Source organism: Megascapheus bottae, chromosome 5 (assembly GCF_031878675.1).
Source record: "Megascapheus bottae isolate mThoBot1 chromosome 5, mThoBot2.hap1, whole genome shotgun sequence".
NCBI lineage: Eukaryota > Metazoa > Chordata > Mammalia > Rodentia > Geomyidae > Megascapheus > Megascapheus bottae.
In genome coordinates, this window is record NC_143513.1 from 39,860,750 (window position 1) to 39,879,264 (window position 18,515).

Below are 18,515 nucleotides of genomic sequence, written 5' to 3' on the forward strand. Positions count from 1 at the left end.
CCAATAATCCTCAAGATGTGGAACCATTTTGTATGCATTATATAGTTAGAGAAGCTGAGACTTGAGAACAGTAAATACCTTAGCTGAAGTGACACCACTATAAAGTAACAAAGCACTCAGGATCTGGCACTCTTTATTAGCATTGTACTTTGTTCTAGTTGAGTTCTATCAGTGGATACTTTTGTGGAAAGACTACACTGGTATTTATGAAGATGTATTCTACAGAAAGATTGGTTATATCCCTGTGTGTTTCATTGGTCTATATCTGTCTTTATACCAGTATCACATCATTTTGATTACTGGTTTTTTCCATGTTAGTTTTTTTTTTAAACCAGGAACTGTAATGTCATTAACTCTGGCATTCTTTTTCTTGGCTATTCAGTATCCCTTCAGATTCTATATAAATATAGAATATCTATATATTTCTATTATTCTATATAATTCTATATAAATATAGTGTTCTTCTCTATGCACAAACATAGTATTGAGATCTTGATAGGTATAACATTGAATCTCTAGAGTGCATGGAACAGTATAGAAATTTGATGCATTCCTTGGTATTTTGTCCTTTCTGATGTTATTAAGTAGAATTTTCTTTTTTTGTCATATTGTTATATTCACAAGACAACATGTTGGAAATGAACTTTACAACTTGGGAGGGGGAGGGGAAAGCAAAGTGAGAGAAAAACATGTAACTGTAACCCCTCTATACATCACCCTGACAATACAATAAAAAAGTAAAAGTATCTTAATTTTGAGCATTTAATCTGTACCCTTCAACTTCATTAAGATTTTGTATTAGTTTAACAGGTCATGTGCCATTGTATGGAATCTTTAGGGTTTCCCTGCAGCACTGGGTACTTGTGGCTGACTTCTGTTATCCTAGCTATTAAGGAAGCTGAGATTTGAGGATCACAGTTCAAAGTCAGCCCAGGCAGGAAAGTCTATGAGAGTCTTAACTCCAATTAACCAAAAAGCCAGAATTGAAATTGTGGCTCAAGTGGTAGAACATTATCAGCCTTAAGCAATAAAGATCAGAGATAGTGCCCAGGCCTTAAGTTCAAGCCCCAGGATTCCCTCTCTATCTGCCCCCTCTTCCCTGGCGCTGCCCCCCTCTTTCCATGCACACATATACACAGAGATCATGCAGAATAAATTGTGGTCTCATCAAATGAATTTGGAAATGTTTCCTCTCTCTCAATTCTTTGGAAGAGTTTAAGTATAGATTGGCACAAATTTCTTAAATCTTTAGACTTCTTCATGAAACCATCTCGTCTTGGACTTTTCTTTGCTAGGACAGTTTTTAATTACTGTTTGAGTGTAATTACCCCTTGTAGATCTGTTCTTACTTTTTGTTATTCCTTTATGTTTCAGTGTTGATTGCCTGTATGTTTCTAGGAATGTATCTACTTCTTTTAGGTTACTTATTTTCTTTACATATGATTTCTTCCATCTAATACTTGGATTGTTAAGACATCAGTGATTGAGGACATGCATTTACCAAACTGAAAAATGTGGACAGTCTGCATTTTTGCATTTTTTTTACCTTCTCTCAAATAACAGATTTTTTTTTTGCCAGTCCTGGGGTTTGAACTCAGGGACTGCTTTACTCAAGGCTAGCACTCTACCACTTGAGCCACAGCACCCTTCCGATGTTTTTCAGTGTATGTGGTACCAAGGAATCAAATCCAGAGCTTCGTGCATGCTAGGCAAGCACTCTACCACTAGGCCACTCTCCCAGTCCCTTAAATAACAGATTTTTTAAAACAAGATATGATACATGAAATCTTTGTAGAATTCCTCAAAAGATTTTCACATAACAAATGTAGCCAGGAGTCTCAGATATATAAGACTCCTACTTTCAGAGCTGACATTTTGAGAAGGAAATTTAGGAGTCCAGGTACTCTTTCTTCTCAGAGGGATGCCCCCTGGTCTTTAGGGGTGAAGCAGGTGGTTGCCAGTGACCAGCTTTGACGTCCCTCTCTTTTTCAATGTACCCAGATAACTTCATCATTCAAGGAAGTGCTTAGTTGAAAGTCAGTTTTCCACAATAATACATGTTGAAAATGATTTAACGATAGATGTTTTCAACAAAAACACTTAATAAAATACTCTCCCCAATGGAATAATTACTTGATCACTACTTCAGGTTTTTAACAAAAACATTAATGAGCAGTAATCAATGATGAAAATTTAATAAACATAACAAGTAAAATGGATAAGGATTTAGTAGGACAGTGCTTCTTAAACTGACATCCATATGATACATTCTTCAGCATTTGAGAACTCTCTGGGACAACTCTAAATTTTAGTATACAATTAAATTCTCATTTTATGCTCTTATTAAATATTCAGTAATCTGAATTCTTAGATTCTCCAATATAAAAGTGCTTATATGAATTATGGTAGAATGCAGTGTTCATCCAGGCAAATTGCTTATGCATTTCTTTATCCCAGTCTCTTCACACATAGCCCTTATTCTCATCGCGTTTTCAGATTAATGTATTTGCCTGAGTCTCCTTGCAAACTAGGAAATTTTCAAGGGTATTGACAAATAAATCACTCATTTGCCTATGAACTTTCAGAGAAGTTGTCATTTTGTTAGAGGTCTGTACCTGTGCTTAAATCTAAATTTCCTTGGTCTATGCTTCATTGTTTTAAAACTTGAATTCAGATTTTGAAATCAAACTTCTATGTCATTTTTAAAAAAAATTCTCATTTTAAAATTAACAAACACATATTTCAAAGTACTGAATACATTAATGCCTGGTGGAGAATCAGGCTGGAAGACAGTGACAAATATTTTTAGATCATGAGAGGGTTCCATATTTATGGCTGTGTTAATACTGAGAGATCCATCAAAGATTTTATTTTTTTAATGTGTTGGTAAGCATATACAGTTCCACTGTACATCCTGATAACAAAATGATAACCTTAGTCACACAACTCCTACCATACAACATACTAATTTCACAGAAAAAAACCTACAGAACTCTCCTGTTTTACAGTTAACAATAAAATTGTTTCAATGAGATAAAATTTGAATTTCTTATTCAGTAATTGTCATGATTTAGAAATGATACAGTGGACCCAAAAAGTATTGTCAATAATCATACATATTAAAATGGTTATTCCATCTAAATATATTTGTTTGTTCTTTGGATATCTAATGTCATACACTGTTCTGTGTTTTGGGGTTGCAGACTGAATCAACAATGTTTTGTTCCCATGAAGTTTATATTCTACTAAAAGCTGAAATAAAAGTAAAAGCCAGAGCATATAAAATCCTAACAGTGCAAAGGAAAGTTTTGCAGTAGGTAAGCCAATTAAGTCATCGACTGAGCACATTGTAGTTTAGATATTGCAACCTCTAAAAGACAACCTATGTCAGATCACCCTGGCCACATTCACAGCAACAGAGGATTTATGAAGTTGACCTTGTCTTTCTGCATGTTAACTTCCACCAGTAGTAGAAGTGAATTAATAACACACAACAAAAGGTTTCTTAGGTATTATCTTTAATTTTCTGTATTATACACTGGAAATACTCATTTGAATTTTATTAGTTTGGTAAGTTGACTTAATTTAATCTGTAGATTTAGCTTGTTAACTTCACAAGTGGATTTTGTAAGAGATATAAGAGGTAGTTTAAATTAAACTTAAGTTTTATTGATGTATAACTTGCCCCAAATTTCAACCACTATGTGCAGTTCAGTCATTTCTTAGTAAATGTGCACAGTTCTTTTAGAACATTCCCATCTCTCTCAAAGTCCTGTTGAAGGCCCGTTAAAGTCAAAAAGTCCACCTGACATCAATATTTCCAATCTCCAGCTTTGGACATTCATTGATCCACTGTCTAAAAATTTCATATTTTATGTTTGGAATCTTCCATTCAGTGTAATGTTTTGTATTATTAGTTTTTATTATTGTGGCTGGAGAAACCCTACAGTACAGATTAATTATACCTTGTTTGTCTATTTCCAGAAGGTGGATATCATAGAGGTTTGCATTTTTAAATTCTCATACCAGTCTGATAATCTCTGTATTCTGATTGGTGTTCAGTCCATTCACTTTTTTTTTGAGCTCTATAATGTACTTAGTTTCTTATTACATATAATTTTAAAACTAAATTTTGTATTTCAAAATACTTTAGATTCACATGCAGCTATAAGAACTAATACAGAGGAAATCCTGGGTATTTTTATACAATTTCCTTAAGTTGGTGACATTTCACAAAACTATAATACCACAATCATACAGCATATTCTATCAACACAGACATCTCCACATTATCCTTTGTGTTGCTGTTAGATAGGGTCTTTCTTTTCCTTTTTTTGCTAGTCCTGGGGTTTGGACTCAAGGCCTGGGCACTGTCCTTGGGCACTTTTTGCTCAAAGCTAGTGCTGTGCCACTTGAGCCACAGCACCACTTCTGACTTTTTCTGAGTATGTGATACTGAGTAATTGGACCCGGGACTTTGTGCATGCTAGGCAAGCACTCTACCACCAGGCTACACTCCCTGCCCTAGATAGGGTCTTTCTATGTAGCCCAGGGAGGCCTGATGTGACTCTCCTGCCTCCTTCTCCCAAGTGCCAGGATTACAGATGTGTACCACCATACTTAGTCCATTTTATTCTCTTTTTTATTCTTTCGTATTCATAATTGCTACTATCCTTGTTTTCTTCTCATACCTCTAATATTTATTAATCCATTCTTAATTTGTATAACTTTGTCATTTCAAAGTTAACTGTTTGCTCTTCATTCATTTTTCTGGAAATCCATCCAGGCCAGGTTTTACCTTGTACCAAGAAAGTGTTCCTTTTTTACAGAAAAATTACTAGCCAAGCACTGGTGGTACCTACCTTCAATCCTAATCACTCAGTGGGCTGAGAGCTGAGGAATGTGACTCCAAGCCATTCTGGGGGATGGAGGCAGAAGTGGGGGAATCTGTTAGCCTTTATCTCCAATTAACCAGCAAAAAAGCTAGATTGGAGGTGTGGTTCAAGTAGTAGAATGCTAGCTGTGAGAGGAAAAGCTGAGCAAACACACTGAGCTTTGAGTTCAAGCCCCAGTACTGGCACACACATAAAAGAATATAATAACATGATTAGTCAAAATAAAATTGTTCATAGCTTTTAAACAAAAATTATACCCATGTAGTCTTTTAGGAAAAATTTGGTAAGTAAGTTGTTATTAAAGTTTTATAGGAGAGGAAGGTGATTAAAAATTATACATCTCCATCACATTGACTTTTAGCTTTTTAATAGGAAATGTTTTGGTTCATTGAATATGATATTCTAAATCTGTTTTACATACACATTACCTAAACCTCTTCCATGTGTGTTCTCTGCCATAAAGTAATATAATGTGAATGGGAGTTTCTCTTCAACTTGGACTCCAGAATGTAGAGGAGATCTGTAGTTAGTCCTGCTGTCTATAGCAGTGATGTCGCAACATTATGAGCTGTAGATTGGAAGTGACTGATTGTGGTTTTGAGCCACTAAGAAACTGAGTTCTTTCTACAGCAAAAGTTGGGGAAGACAGCCATAAAAATGTACCTCTACAAAAAAGTATACAGTTACAAAAATTAACATTTTTGTGTTACTATGGCCAAAAAAAATACAAACATCTGTGTACGTTTCCTTCACATTTACAAAGATGTTGAGTTTATAGGAGCTAAAATATAGCCTAAAATATAGCCTACTTGGCTATATTTTTCTCAAAGAAGCTGAAACTGGGGTTTAAGAGAAGAGTGGTTATAAAGTAGAAGAGGGGGCCAGGAGTTTGGCCTAGTGGTTAAAGTGCTTGCCTAGCATGCATGAAGACCCAGGTTCGATTCCTCGGTACCACATACATAGAAAAAAGCCAGAAATGGTGCTGAGGCTCAAGTGGTAGAGCTCTAGCCTTGAGAAAGTCCAAGGACAGTGCTCAGGCCCCGAGCTCAAGCCCAGGACTGGCAAAAATAAATAAATAAATAAATAAAGTAGAAGAGGCAAGCTTGATGAGTTTGGATGCTCTTAAAAGAGAATCTGAGCATTAGTTTCAAATAAGAGCTCCAAATAGAAGGTCCAAACTAATGGTGTGTATTTTCTACTGTTGTGCACCGTGAGGAGATTCTGTAAAATATATTCAAATACTAAATAGATTTCAGGAAGTAGAATTGGTACTTGATTGAGACCTAAAACTACCATACTGAACAAATGTAAACAAAATTGTGATTCTTTTGTTTTTGGTGGGTTATGGTACTTGAACTCTGTGCCTGGGCTCTTTCCCTGAGCTCTTCAGCTCAAGGCTATCGCCCTACCCCTTGAGCCACAGCACCACTTCCATTTTCTGGTGGTTAACTGGAGATAAGTCTCACAGACTTTAGTGGCTGGGCTGGCTTTGAACCGTGATCCTCAGATCTCAGCCTCCGGAATAGGTAGGATTACAGGCATGAGCCACCTTGCCCAGCTTAAAGCTGTGATTCTTTTAGCACAAGGTATGAGGTGTGCAAAGACTTTTCTTTTTAACCAGAATCTAGAAAATGGGAGGGGGGAATCTTGTAAATGAAGATACTTACATAAAATACAGTACAAAGAGGAAAAGAGAATTATTGATAGTCCCATTTCTCACATCTCCCCTTTTTGAAGCTCTACACCTTGTTGCAAAATGGTATAGACCAAGGTGCAATGAATGAAGAGTTCTGTGATCAATTTGATCTTGATTTGCAGTGTGCACACACCCAACCCATCTGATTGCCTCAGTGATTGATTAACTAAGAGGAGGTTTCTGATTTCTAAAAACCCTAAAAGAAAATTAAAGGGGGCAAGGAAGCAAAGTGAAACCCTTGGTGAATGAACACAGCTTCATTATTAGAATCTTTGCATTCTGGAGTGAGATGTAATAGTGGCCCCAGTAATAGTCCTAAAAATCAATTAAGTAACATATTAGAAATCCTGTCTCTATTACCTAAGGTCATCATGATGATTCATTTGAAACTTCTGTGCATTCACTGCTTGCCAAATTATACCTATGTAATTTCAGAAAGGTGTTTCTGTTTTAAGTAAAATTGTTGTGCCACAGGCCAATACCTCTCCTTTAATGCTTGCCTCATTTTTCTTCAAGTACCAGGTTGTATCTCACTTTGTAACTGTTTTCAAACTCATCCTAGAATCGTCTTTATAGAACAGAATTTTACTGGGAAAAGGGATCTTAAAAGGATTGAGCTGCTGTTTCCCTAATCGAATTCTAGAGAAGAGAAGTGAGAACCTCAAGATCTTATGCTAAGTTAGGCACTGATGGTACAGAGAGGGAATGCCGAGTGTCATGCTGACTAAGGCTTTTGCACTCTTCCACAGTACTCCGGATAATTTGGAATCAAAACATTTCTCTCTCTATGTACCTTATCCAAAACCTTTTATCTTAAAGCAGGTTACAGACTCAAGTTACTGTCCTGTTGCTTTCTCTTTCATAGTCCTAACAGTCACTGAGACACAGTTGTTGCAAGGAGTGGGTCTCACTACTGACCCTTTGTGGTAGTAAAAGTATTTTTCAACAGTGAATCTTGAGATTTGAAGTTCCAGTGATTCTAATTCAATGCTGTTGATGACACTGACACCTACTAGTTATTTAGCACATATGAATCATGCTATAGTTTGAAAATACTTTTTCTATCAATAGCAACTTAGCATGAATCAGTCTAGTTTTATTATTTCTTCCTTCCCCAAACAGCTCTCTTGGTCACGCAGATTTGATGAATGTAATGAGTTGCTTAGATGCTCAGCTTCTACGTGGTTCAAACCCCAAGTTTCAGGTTAGGGATAGTAAAAGTCTCAGCACTGGAATTCCTGGCTGTTAATGACAAGACTTGGTTGGGAAAGGGTTGAAGGACTATCCATATGATACTCATTAGTCGCAGGTATTACTGCTCGGCTTGAGTTCTTAGAGACTTCAAGGTGATAACTTCAGCTGGTAATCCATGATTCAGGGCAGGGTAAAAGTAGAGAGAAGGGCTCTTAGCTACCCTCAAGAAGCAAACAACAAATCTCAAGGGGGGAAGTATAGGAGCACTTTAGGTTACAATGCATCAATACCAGACTGTTCCTAATTGTTGTGGACAAGAGTCAACACCCTAAATGTACTCTTTGTTACAGTGATTCTGTGCATGAATCCAGAGGCAATTCCAAACCTGGAATAAGAATAAGGCTTTCCTTGGACACGACTCAACTAGAAAAGCTTGTTGAATCACAACCTTTGAATCTGAGTCACTCGCCAGTCTTTTCTTTGTCCCACGAAGGCAATTTAAGCATTGAGATGGAAACTAGGATTTTTGATTCTCATCCTTTCTTTACTCAGCAGACACCCATCTCACCTCTCCCCAAAATAGGAAGTTTTGGCTTTTTATTTTTGAGGCATTGATTTCTAAAGGAAGACCACTGTAAACAATCAGGGTCAAGATATTTTGGGGCTGGAGAAAGTCACTAAATACTACTGTCAGTACTTGCCTTGAAGCTACCTCTGCTCTTGGGAAACATGGGCTGCCAAATGGCCCTATAAATCTGATTACCCTGCCTTTCCTCCTTATTAGAATTTTCTGACTTACCATTGCCACCAATGCCCCATGATGCATCATCATGAATTGTATTTCCAGAAACCCACAAGGACCATGGTGGCCGGTCTGCATTTAGGCCATCGTCCTCATTTCAGTCCAATACTTCTGATGTCTGAGAGTCTACAACCACACCTGCTAGAAATTCTGGCTTTCTTAAATTTACATGTCCCAGGTTACCGGCTAGTTATGTTCCCTGAGGATTGTCGAAGCCCTGGTAGGTGGACCTTGCGTTGTAATGCCTGAATTCCATGTCTACAGGGAAAGAGAAATTTTCCAAGTGGTAAAAACAGTTCCATCATTTTCTTTGGTGTGTCATATCTCAGCCTCCGCTCTCTCCCTGTTTTCCCTCCCTATACAATCTCAAATCTTCAGGTTATCAGAAGATTATAATTATTTCTGTCACTCAGGAATGATCCCTCTGTCTTGAATAGTCATTCATATAGCCAATTAAATATAGACTTGGGAAGCAAATTGTATCTGAGTTCTCTTCTTTTTGCTCAGAGAATTCAGCATTCCCGTAGCTCAAAATGGTTTGTAAGAAACTCTTTGCCTGCTAGTTTCACCACTTGGGCAGCGGGGTTCCACAGTTCTTTATACCACAGACAAAAGGAGCTAAAACAGTGACCAGTGGAAATACAGAGACACGTCCTGAAAGTTGGAACTTGTCAAAAGAGCAATCAAAGGCCCTGGGGGTGGGGAGGGAAGTCATATGGGGATCATCAGAGGTAATTATAGCTGCAACCGACTCATGAAATGCAGCTTGGCGTGGTGGGGTGATGGAAATACCTACACGACTGAGACAATCATCTGTTGCCATCTCCCTTGAATCTCTCACACATAGGAGCCGCCAAGGAGTATTTGTGCAACCAATGGAGAACACTGGGTGTTTTCCAACCAACTCTACAATTCGGTGACAGTCTCTTCCATGCACACACAGGGCCCATCTACGCCAGGTTTTTATGCCGCGGAGCTATAGTCTGGCCAGACTTAGAGGGAAATGGAGGTGATTAGCTGTACGCCCTTTGGTTGCAGGGTGGGAAAGCGCCAAGAGGAAGCAAGCTGAGAAACGCAGGTCTGAGACCACCCTGGGGGGTGGGTTGTCCTGGACCCGACTGTCCACCAAGGTCTCCAACTTCCTCCTCCACCTGTCGTGCAGGGGAGTGAGCCCGGGCGCATCGGGGCGTGTGGGGAGGTCGTGGCTCCTCGGCCCGCTCCTCTCCCTGCCCAGAGGTCGAGGTTCGTGGCTGGGCGGTGCTGAATCGGCCTGTGGAGCCCCCACCCCAACACCAACCGGGATCCCGCGGGTGGGGTGCGGTGGGGGCTCCTGTCCCCTCCTTAGGGCCTCCGGGGTCGCGCGGGGCGGGCTGCCGCAGCGGCAGAGGCGGAGGCGGGGACGGGGTGGAGGGCGGGGAGCCGGGCTGGAGCTCGGGCCGCGGTGTGGGGGGGAGCGTGAGCGAGGGGGGGCGGCGCGAGCCGGAGGGGTGCTCGGCGCTCCCCCGCCCTCCTTCCGGGAGGGAGCGAGGATGCAGACTCTGGAACTGGGGCTGCTGGGCTGAGGCGGAGTGGCCGCGCGCGCGGCTCGGCGAGGGTGTCTCCTGCGCGCCGGGAGGCGGAGGCGGCGGAGGAGGAGAAGGGGAAGGGGGAGGAGGGGGAGGAGGAGGGGGAGGAGGGGGAGAATGCCCGGAGCCGCCGCCGCTGCCGCCGCCGCCGCCGCCGCCGCGATGCTGCCGGCTCAGGAGGCTGCCAAGCTGTACCACACCAACTATGTGCGGAACTCGCGGGCCATCGGCGTGCTGTGGGCCATCTTCACCATCTGCTTTGCCATCGTCAACGTGGTGTGCTTCATCCAGCCCTACTGGATCGGCGACGGCGTGGACACCCCGCAAGCCGGCTATTTCGGGCTCTTCCACTACTGCATCGGCAACGGCTTCTCCCGGGAGCTGACCTGCAGGGGCAGCTTCACCGACTTCTCCACGCTGCCCTCGGGCGCCTTCAAAGCCGCCTCCTTCTTCATCGGCCTCTCCATGATGCTCATCATCGCCTGCATCGTGTGCTTCACCCTCTTCTTCTTCTGCAACACGGCCACCGTGTACAAGATCTGTGCCTGGATGCAGCTCACCTCCGGTGAGTGCGCGCTCACCTCCCACGAGCCGGCGTGGCGGGTGCGGGGGGGGGGCCTGGGGCGTCCCGGACAACTTCGTCCACTCCGGCTGACGGGGAGGGGGAAGGCCGGAGCCCCCGGGGTTCCCCGGCCCGCCGCCGGCGCCGCGCGGGTCCCGAGTGCGAGGGACGCCACCCCGGTGGGGCGCGCGCTGGGCAGACCAGCCGCCGGTTGGTTGGGCTGAGTTCGCTGGGAACTAAAGGTGGGGTGTGGGGAGCGGCCACTGGGAGAGGGGCGTGTGTATGTGCGTGTGCGTGTGTGTATGTGCGCGCGTGTTGGGGGACTGAGGAGGGAGCGACATGGGAGGTGATGAGCCTCTTCGGAGACGTGGTGGTGGAAGGATCAGCCTGTTCTGCCTCTTTGCCCCTTGCGGGGACTGATTCAGTGATTCAGTCATTGCTTCAGGGTGTGTGTGTGTGTGTGTGCGTGTGCATGTGTGTGTGTGTGCGCGCCTGTATGTGTGGTGTGCGCGCGTGTGTGTGTATGCGTGTGTGTGTATGCGTGTGTGTGTGTGTGTGTGTGTGTGTGGTGTGCGCGCACACACACGCGCGCGCGCGCGCGGCAGGTGGGGAGAATAGGATTGGAATTGGTTCTTCTCCGTCCTGGGTCATAGTAAATATTTTATGGTCCATCTGGAGATGAGTGAATCCCAGTTCCGTTGGCGGGTTCACCGTGTGAAGTGGGGTGGATGCGGGGGGAGAAGGAAACTCACATAGCGTGTTTCTTAGCAATCCCCCTTGCGAAGAAGCCTTCACCGTGCCTCCCTGTCAGAGCCCAGGGCTTTCAGTCCACCCAGGGGTGAGGAAATGAGCTCTCTCCATTCCTTTCGTGGCAAAGTAGACTTGGGAAAGGAGTGGAGAGAAAGATCTGCTTCCTTAGCATCCTGAAAGTACTCCCCCATCCCCCATTTTTCTTTTTTCCTGAGCATCAAAGTTACTTTTAAAGCAGAAAGGAAGGCGAGTGCATTTCCTAGTGTCTTAGAAGAGTCCTGCCACAGAACTAGGTCCTCCTCCTCCTGGATGCCCTGGAAGGTATTTTGTCTCCGCCAGCCTCCTCCTCTGTCTTTGTCCTTCTGAAGTCTAGAGTCCTTGGATCTCCCTTTGATTTTGAGGATAGTTTGGTTACAGAGCATACTCAGTGTCTTAGGCAGAGCAAGTTTTCCTCTGTTTTGTGGTAGTCATATTGTTTAATAATCTTGGCTTTAAGGTGGTGTTGTTATCTTATTCCTAGGAATGTTTTCTGAGAAGTAGGGAATTTTAATTCCTGCATTTCCCAGAGTAGAATGGTTAAATCCGTCAAAATGCTGGACAAGACTATGAAAATTCATGATCTCTTATAATTAGTTGGATACAGAGAAGCTTGTGGGACACTAAATATATGTGGAAGTATTTGTTTTGCATTAAGTCTATCCGCATTGGTTTTGATTTACACTGGGAAAGGCGTGCTCATTTTCTTGCTTTCTTACAAACACAAGTGGAGACTTGCCGCCCTTTCTCCATGCCAGTATTCTGCTGGGATGTAAGAATTCACCTCCTTCTGTCTGTCCATTCCCAACTCGAAGAACTTTGCACTTGTTTTTATATACAATGTTAACTTTTATGGGCATTGCAAGAGCAGGATTGAACACATGGCAAGCTGTGGTTCTTGCTACTTAGTTCAGGTTTGACTTTGAGTAGGACAAAAAGGATGCAGATATTGTAGGGAAAGATTTGACCCTGCACAGCTAATTTTAATTTTTCTAAGTTAAATGACCTATTTAGACTAGTGATTCAAATTAGATTGTTTTCCAAAGGTCTGAAAGTAATTTGCAGGTGATGTCTCAACAACACATTCTTAATTATTTTTATGGAGTATTATACTTTAAGAACATGTCTTTAAGTAAAAAGAAAGAAAATGAAGTTTAGGCAAGTATTACCACCTTTGAAGTTAACACAGACTGTGTCAATCATGTATTTTCTTTCTTTTTCTGGTGTGGAACACATAAAATCACTTATTCTGAAGTAGGAAAAAATCTATGCTCTGGACAGTTGACATAAATGTACTATTCTGATTTCTATGCCATGTAAAAAGTGATGACAAAAGATAAGGAAATTTACTTCATTTGGAGAAATGAGTTGTGATATATATTTGCTATTTTATTTTTATGTACTAAGGAGATATATTAATAAAAGAGTGGGTTATGCTGAAAGGTCAAATAAGGATCAAAGTCAGTTCTATTCACAGATTTTTTTTTAAAGGAATGAGACAGTGTTTCTGAAGAACATCACACTTTTTTTAGCTTTTAAAAATATGATAGCACTAAGAAGGAATTTAACATAATGTATTAAAAGTTCTTTAAGTGTCTAACCTTACTCTTTAATCTTCTTTAATGTTACATAGGCTTTTCATACTTACAGTTTTACTACCCAGGCTAATTTCAAGTACAGTATGCTAACTATGAAAGATGGGACTTAATGTACCCTTTTCTTATTATAGACTTTTTGACCCTCATTGGAAGTCAAATAATTAACTTGTATATTTAGTTATCTAAGCATTTTACTATAGTAATATCATAAATCAGAGCCAGGTAGAATATAAAAATCCTATATGAAAGGATATATTAAGATGATAAAGCAAGAGATTGTCTTGTGGCCATACAACTTCAAGAATTATTCCTTTTATGATTTGGAACAATGAGCCAGAAAGTTACAGTCTCTGATTTACTGGACCTGGAAAGGATACTCAACGATATCTAGACTGTGGTATACATGTAACTACTGACACAATTATGTGCACATTGCAACCCCCCCTTCTCCAAGTCATTATAAGCCTCAGAAAAAAACAGAATTAGGTGCTATATTACCTTTGAATATAATCCCCTACTTATTGACCAGGCCTCATAGAAAGACTGAAGACATAAAAATAATGCATAAAATAAATAATGACCGTCAGAGATGTAAAACTTCCCCCACACACAATTTCTTGAAAACAGAAACTCCCTCTACACACCTTGTGTGAGTCCTTCAACAAGAAGAGGAGGGGTAGATCTGCAGTTGATCAGGCAAGACCATGAAGTCAACCTTTCTTTTCTCTTAAAAATCAAGGTAGAAAATAAATGTACCCTGGAAACTTAGCTCTCTGTTTCTGTGTTCATTTATTCTCTTTCAAACAGTACTTCATTATAAATCCATTTTACTAATAGCCAACCCTCATAAAGATATTTTGTTTGTATTACTGATGATAAGTTACATTTTGAATTGTTCTTAGAAGCCTGGGGGTAAAAGTAATTTCTTTCTTTTTTTATGAGCTAAAATACTAAGGTAAAATTTGAGACTTTGTACTGACAATTGCTTTCTGGGTGGAAAAGTGAGGTTCTCAGTTCCATCTGCCAGGAAAGAGCCCCTTCTTCAGCAGGAAGGATAAGAACAAAATGGGCTTCTTTCCCCAGGTTTCATCCTTCTATCCTGAGTGTACCAAAAAAGGACCACCAGATGGCAAGGCTTTATAATAAGGATTTAAGTGCTAAGTTGCTTAGTAAGTTCATTCAAGTCTTAGTTTATTTTAAAACTTCTTTTCAGCTCCAGCATGCTTCCTTAAGTTTCACAACTGCCATTTAGGTGAGATGAGAGTCACCAAAGGTCATCACTGTATTTGTTAGCCTGCAAAAGGAATCTTTGCAGTGTTATAGCGTCCTTTCTCATGACACCCTGCTGCTTCCAGTAGATCTCATCAACATTTGAAATTACAGCCTCTGTGTGAGTGTGTGTGTGTGTGTGTGTACATGTGTGTGCGTGCAAATTCCCTAGGCCTTGTTTTCCTTTATCTGGTGTAGAGGTCAAAAGCATGTATATTAGAGTTAAATGAGGCAAGTTTGAAGTCTGAACGCGACACTGACTTGTGTGACGTGGAGAACCATTCTTGCTATGTCCCAGTGGTTCATCCTCCACTGGGCATAGAATTTCATGTATTTTCAGGGATTGATTTAAGAATTAAATAATTAATGTATAAATTTAGTGACCGGTTCATGGTAAGACAGTACCATGTGAATTCTAGGTATGATTGCCATTGTTTTTCTTTTTTTTTAATTACCATTGCGCTCGCTCTCTCTCTCTCTCTCTCTCTCTCTCTCTCTCTCTCTCTCTCTCTCTCTCTCTCTCTCTCTCTCTCACACACACACACACACACACACACACAGTAGCGCATTTCTCCCCTTTACCCCTCAAGAATCAACATATTTGGCTTTTTAAAAAATGATGTTAGAGGAGCTTGGAGTTTGGCCTAGTGGTAGCGTGCTTGCCCAGCATGCACAAAGACCAGAGTTCAATTCCTCGGCATCACATACATAGAAAAAAGCCAGAAGTGGTGCTGTGGTTCAAGTGGTAGAGCTCTGCCTTGAGAAAGCCCAAGGACAGTGTTGGGGCCCTGACCTCAAGCCCCAGGACTGGCACCAAAAAAATGAAGTTAGAGTTACATTCATGAGGTAGTCAGTACATTACTTCTTGCACATTGGCTATCCTTCATGAAGAGAGAGGACCTAATGGGTTGGATTTCCTAGTTAATCTCAGGAGCAGTCACACCAGAAAAGAAAATGCATTTTCTGCACCCTCCCATTTCTACTTATGGGGTGACAAGGGCCGCTGTGGTCTTCTTGGACCCCCCTGCAGACCTGCTCAGGTGGGGGGGGCATACTGTGGGTCCGGAGCTCTGTAGCCAGTCAAGCTAGGCATTTGCTCCTGCAGGCTCCTTGTTGAAGACAGTCACAAGGCCTTACCATTAAGCTAGAGAGTGAGTTATGGCCTTCAGGAGCTGCTAATCTATCCTAAATTCAGTGTGTGGAATCTCCCTAAGGAGAGGTCTTCCCCTGCCAGAACTTTGTAAAACATTCCCTCAGGAATGTACTGTTAGTGTGGGGAATTTTTATTTTCTCACAACATGTTCTGCTTTCATCGAATATAATGAATGCACACACTTTTATCTGTCAATTGAAAAATTATTATATTAAAAAAAGAACTTGCTATTTACTATGCCAAATTTACAAGAAAGTGATTTGACATCATTTTAGAAACTGTTTTCTTTTTCTTATCTGTTGTGAGACAAGGAATGTGACAATTGAAGAGATGTTGGGAAATATATTAAAGTGAATGTCAAAACAATTTCTATAATGGCAAGATTTTACATGAAGATCTATGAAAAATAACAGGGCCTATATAAATCCATGTGCTATACTACTAAGGCTGACCACCTCTTGGTGCAAGGCTGCGTGTTTAATTGCCTGTCTGCAGTAAAAATGTTCACACATTGCTTGTATATCTATAAATAAATTATATTAAAAGCATACCTAAGACCTGTGGAACAGCAGCTTCACATGAAAACACCTATTTACTAGAGTTGGTGCTTTTATTTGGAATGATGCTCTGACCCAGGGAAGAGAGTCCAGATGGTTGAGTCACAATGTCGCACTTAAGATATCTCAAACATTTCAAAGTGAGTCACATTTTAAATGCAAAAAGAAGTAAAGTATGGAGCTAGAGTTGTAATATGAACCTCAGTACAACTCAATGAGTGGTGTGAGAAGATAAGCAACAAATAGAAAAAAAATGGAATAAACTGGCATGAAGCAAGGAAAACTTGCAGAATTCTGATTTGAGGACTTAATAGCTTGATAACTCAGCTAGTTTTGAAGTGCAATTTCCATAATATATTTGAACTTTGGGGATAAGCACCAGCTTTAATTAATGTGAATTTTCCATATCTTAATAAATCAACTAGGATTTTTATTTGATATATGGAAGATCATGAAGCTGACCTTTATTCTTAATAATCAGAAAATGTTAATGCTGACAGAAAGTAAGAGGCTGCTTCATAGAGCAAATAGTAGATAAATTATTCAATAAATTAAACATAATGCTGCTATGAAAAAATTGATTTTTATGTAAGAAAACAAAACTACCTCCCACTATCCCAAATATACACATAATTAGATTCATTAGTAAAAATAGGCTTTCAAGTAATGATGTCTGTGGGTCTGTGATATCTCCCTCCATCCATGCCTAGGATTATAGTACCATTCAAGAGTTACATTATCTTAAATGTCTATATCTGGACATTTTTCTCATTTCTTCTGCAAGAATTAAACATACAGAAAGAACTGAGAGAAGATGCCTTTTTTTTTTTTTACCAATGTAGACCTAAGGTGTATTAGTAGTTGTCTAATATGATTGGGCAAAATGTTAAAAGGAAGCAGACGTTTCTGAAACAAAGGCATTTTACTGCCTTGCCTGTATGGTTACCATTCCCATACTAGTTAAGACTTTGATCTACAACAGGGTAAGGGTTGGCTGTGTGTGAACAATTTAAAGAAAGATCTTACATGATAGTCTCTGTAGTTAGTCTTTTAACTTCAGGAACATTTTGAGATTTTGACTTGTTAATAGAATAGTGGAAGGTACGGAAAATTAGTGAGAAATACTTGTAGACCCAAAAAGAAGCCTTAATTCAGAAACAGAATGCAGAAATTAAAATCAAGAGTTTCCCACATTTGTTGTCTTATTAGGAAACAATGGCAGAGAGGAGTCTAAAGAAAATTCAAGGTTAGTTGTAGCATTGATGCATCACAGAAATATGTAAGTATCTGGAGATGACTTTTGGGTGGGCATGGGAGAAATGTTTTGTAGGGTCCTTACTTGGTTTTCAGTGAGGATCAAGAGTGAAGTTTTGAATTAATTGAAATGGGAAATGGGTATCATAATTGTCAGAAGGGTCAGGATTTGACCAACAGGAAAACAGGAGCATAGAAGAGTGGCACCAAAAATAGATGAAGTATGAATGGGAAGGAGATAATGAAGTTCCATGTGGAATTTGGTAACGCCAAAGGCCTGTTGAATTTGATATCAGTAGTGACTTGAAAACAAATCAGCTGGCACTAGATAAGGAGAACCTGGGAATATGTCTTAGAATCCAGAAGTGATCCAAAGATAGAAAAAAAGTATGGCTCTGCCTCCATAAACAATTATTATATACTCTAAAATCAAGCTACTCAAATGGTGAGGGTGTAACATGTGACCAAACTTCTTATGTGGCACATGGAAATAAACTAGCAAAGCTAAGAAAAGTTCACTGTAAAATTTATAAAAAACAAACATTACTCGAATTTCTTTTTGGAAAACATAGTTACAGATTGTGAAGCAAAATTGATGTCTGTAGGGCTTAAATGAAGGATAAGGGAACTTATAAGAGTACTTAAATACATTTATTTCCAGAGCATTTAAAATGTGTAGATACAATAGATGAACCTATCTAAGATTCAGATTATTAATAACCAATTTGACACTGGTAACTTAGATCTATAATTCTAGCTACTCAGGAGCTTGAGATCTGAAGATTGTGGTTGATCAAAGCCAGCCCAGCAAGAAAGGCTGTGAGATTCATAATTATCTCCAGTTAACCATCAGAAATCTGTAAGTGATGCCATGACTCAAAGTGGTGGAGGACTAGCCTTCAGCAAAAGAGCTCAGGGACGGTGCTCAGGCCCCAAGTTCAAGCCCCGCAACTGACAGAAAAAAAACACACCATCAAAGAGTATTAATAACCAATGATATTGTGAATCTATGCCTTGCCTTATATTAAGATTATACTGTATTTATATTTTAACCAGTTGACTAGACTTGATATAGTACTAACCCTTTGGTACAAGTGGTCAGAACTTTCAGAGACTAGGTATAGTGGTCCATGTCTACTGTCGTAGCTACTCAGAATGTAGAGATCTGGAAGACCAAGGTTCAT

The 18,515-nt window shown here is 40.4% G+C and overlaps 1 protein-coding gene across 3 annotated transcripts in view; it reads left to right on the forward strand.

Annotated features, from left to right (window-relative positions):
- Positions 1–10,269: 10,269 nt before the first annotated feature.
- Lhfpl3 (LHFPL tetraspan subfamily member 3) overlaps positions 10,270–18,515 on the forward strand; it is a 472,921-nt gene continuing 464,675 nt past the window's right edge. For all 3 annotated transcript variants that reach the window (XM_090332947.1, XM_090332948.1, XM_090332946.1), the window contains exon 1: positions 10,270–10,717. In XM_090332947.1, the coding sequence (XP_090189073.1) occupies positions 10,270–10,717 (448 nt within the window). The remainder of the gene's footprint in view (positions 10,718–18,515) is intronic.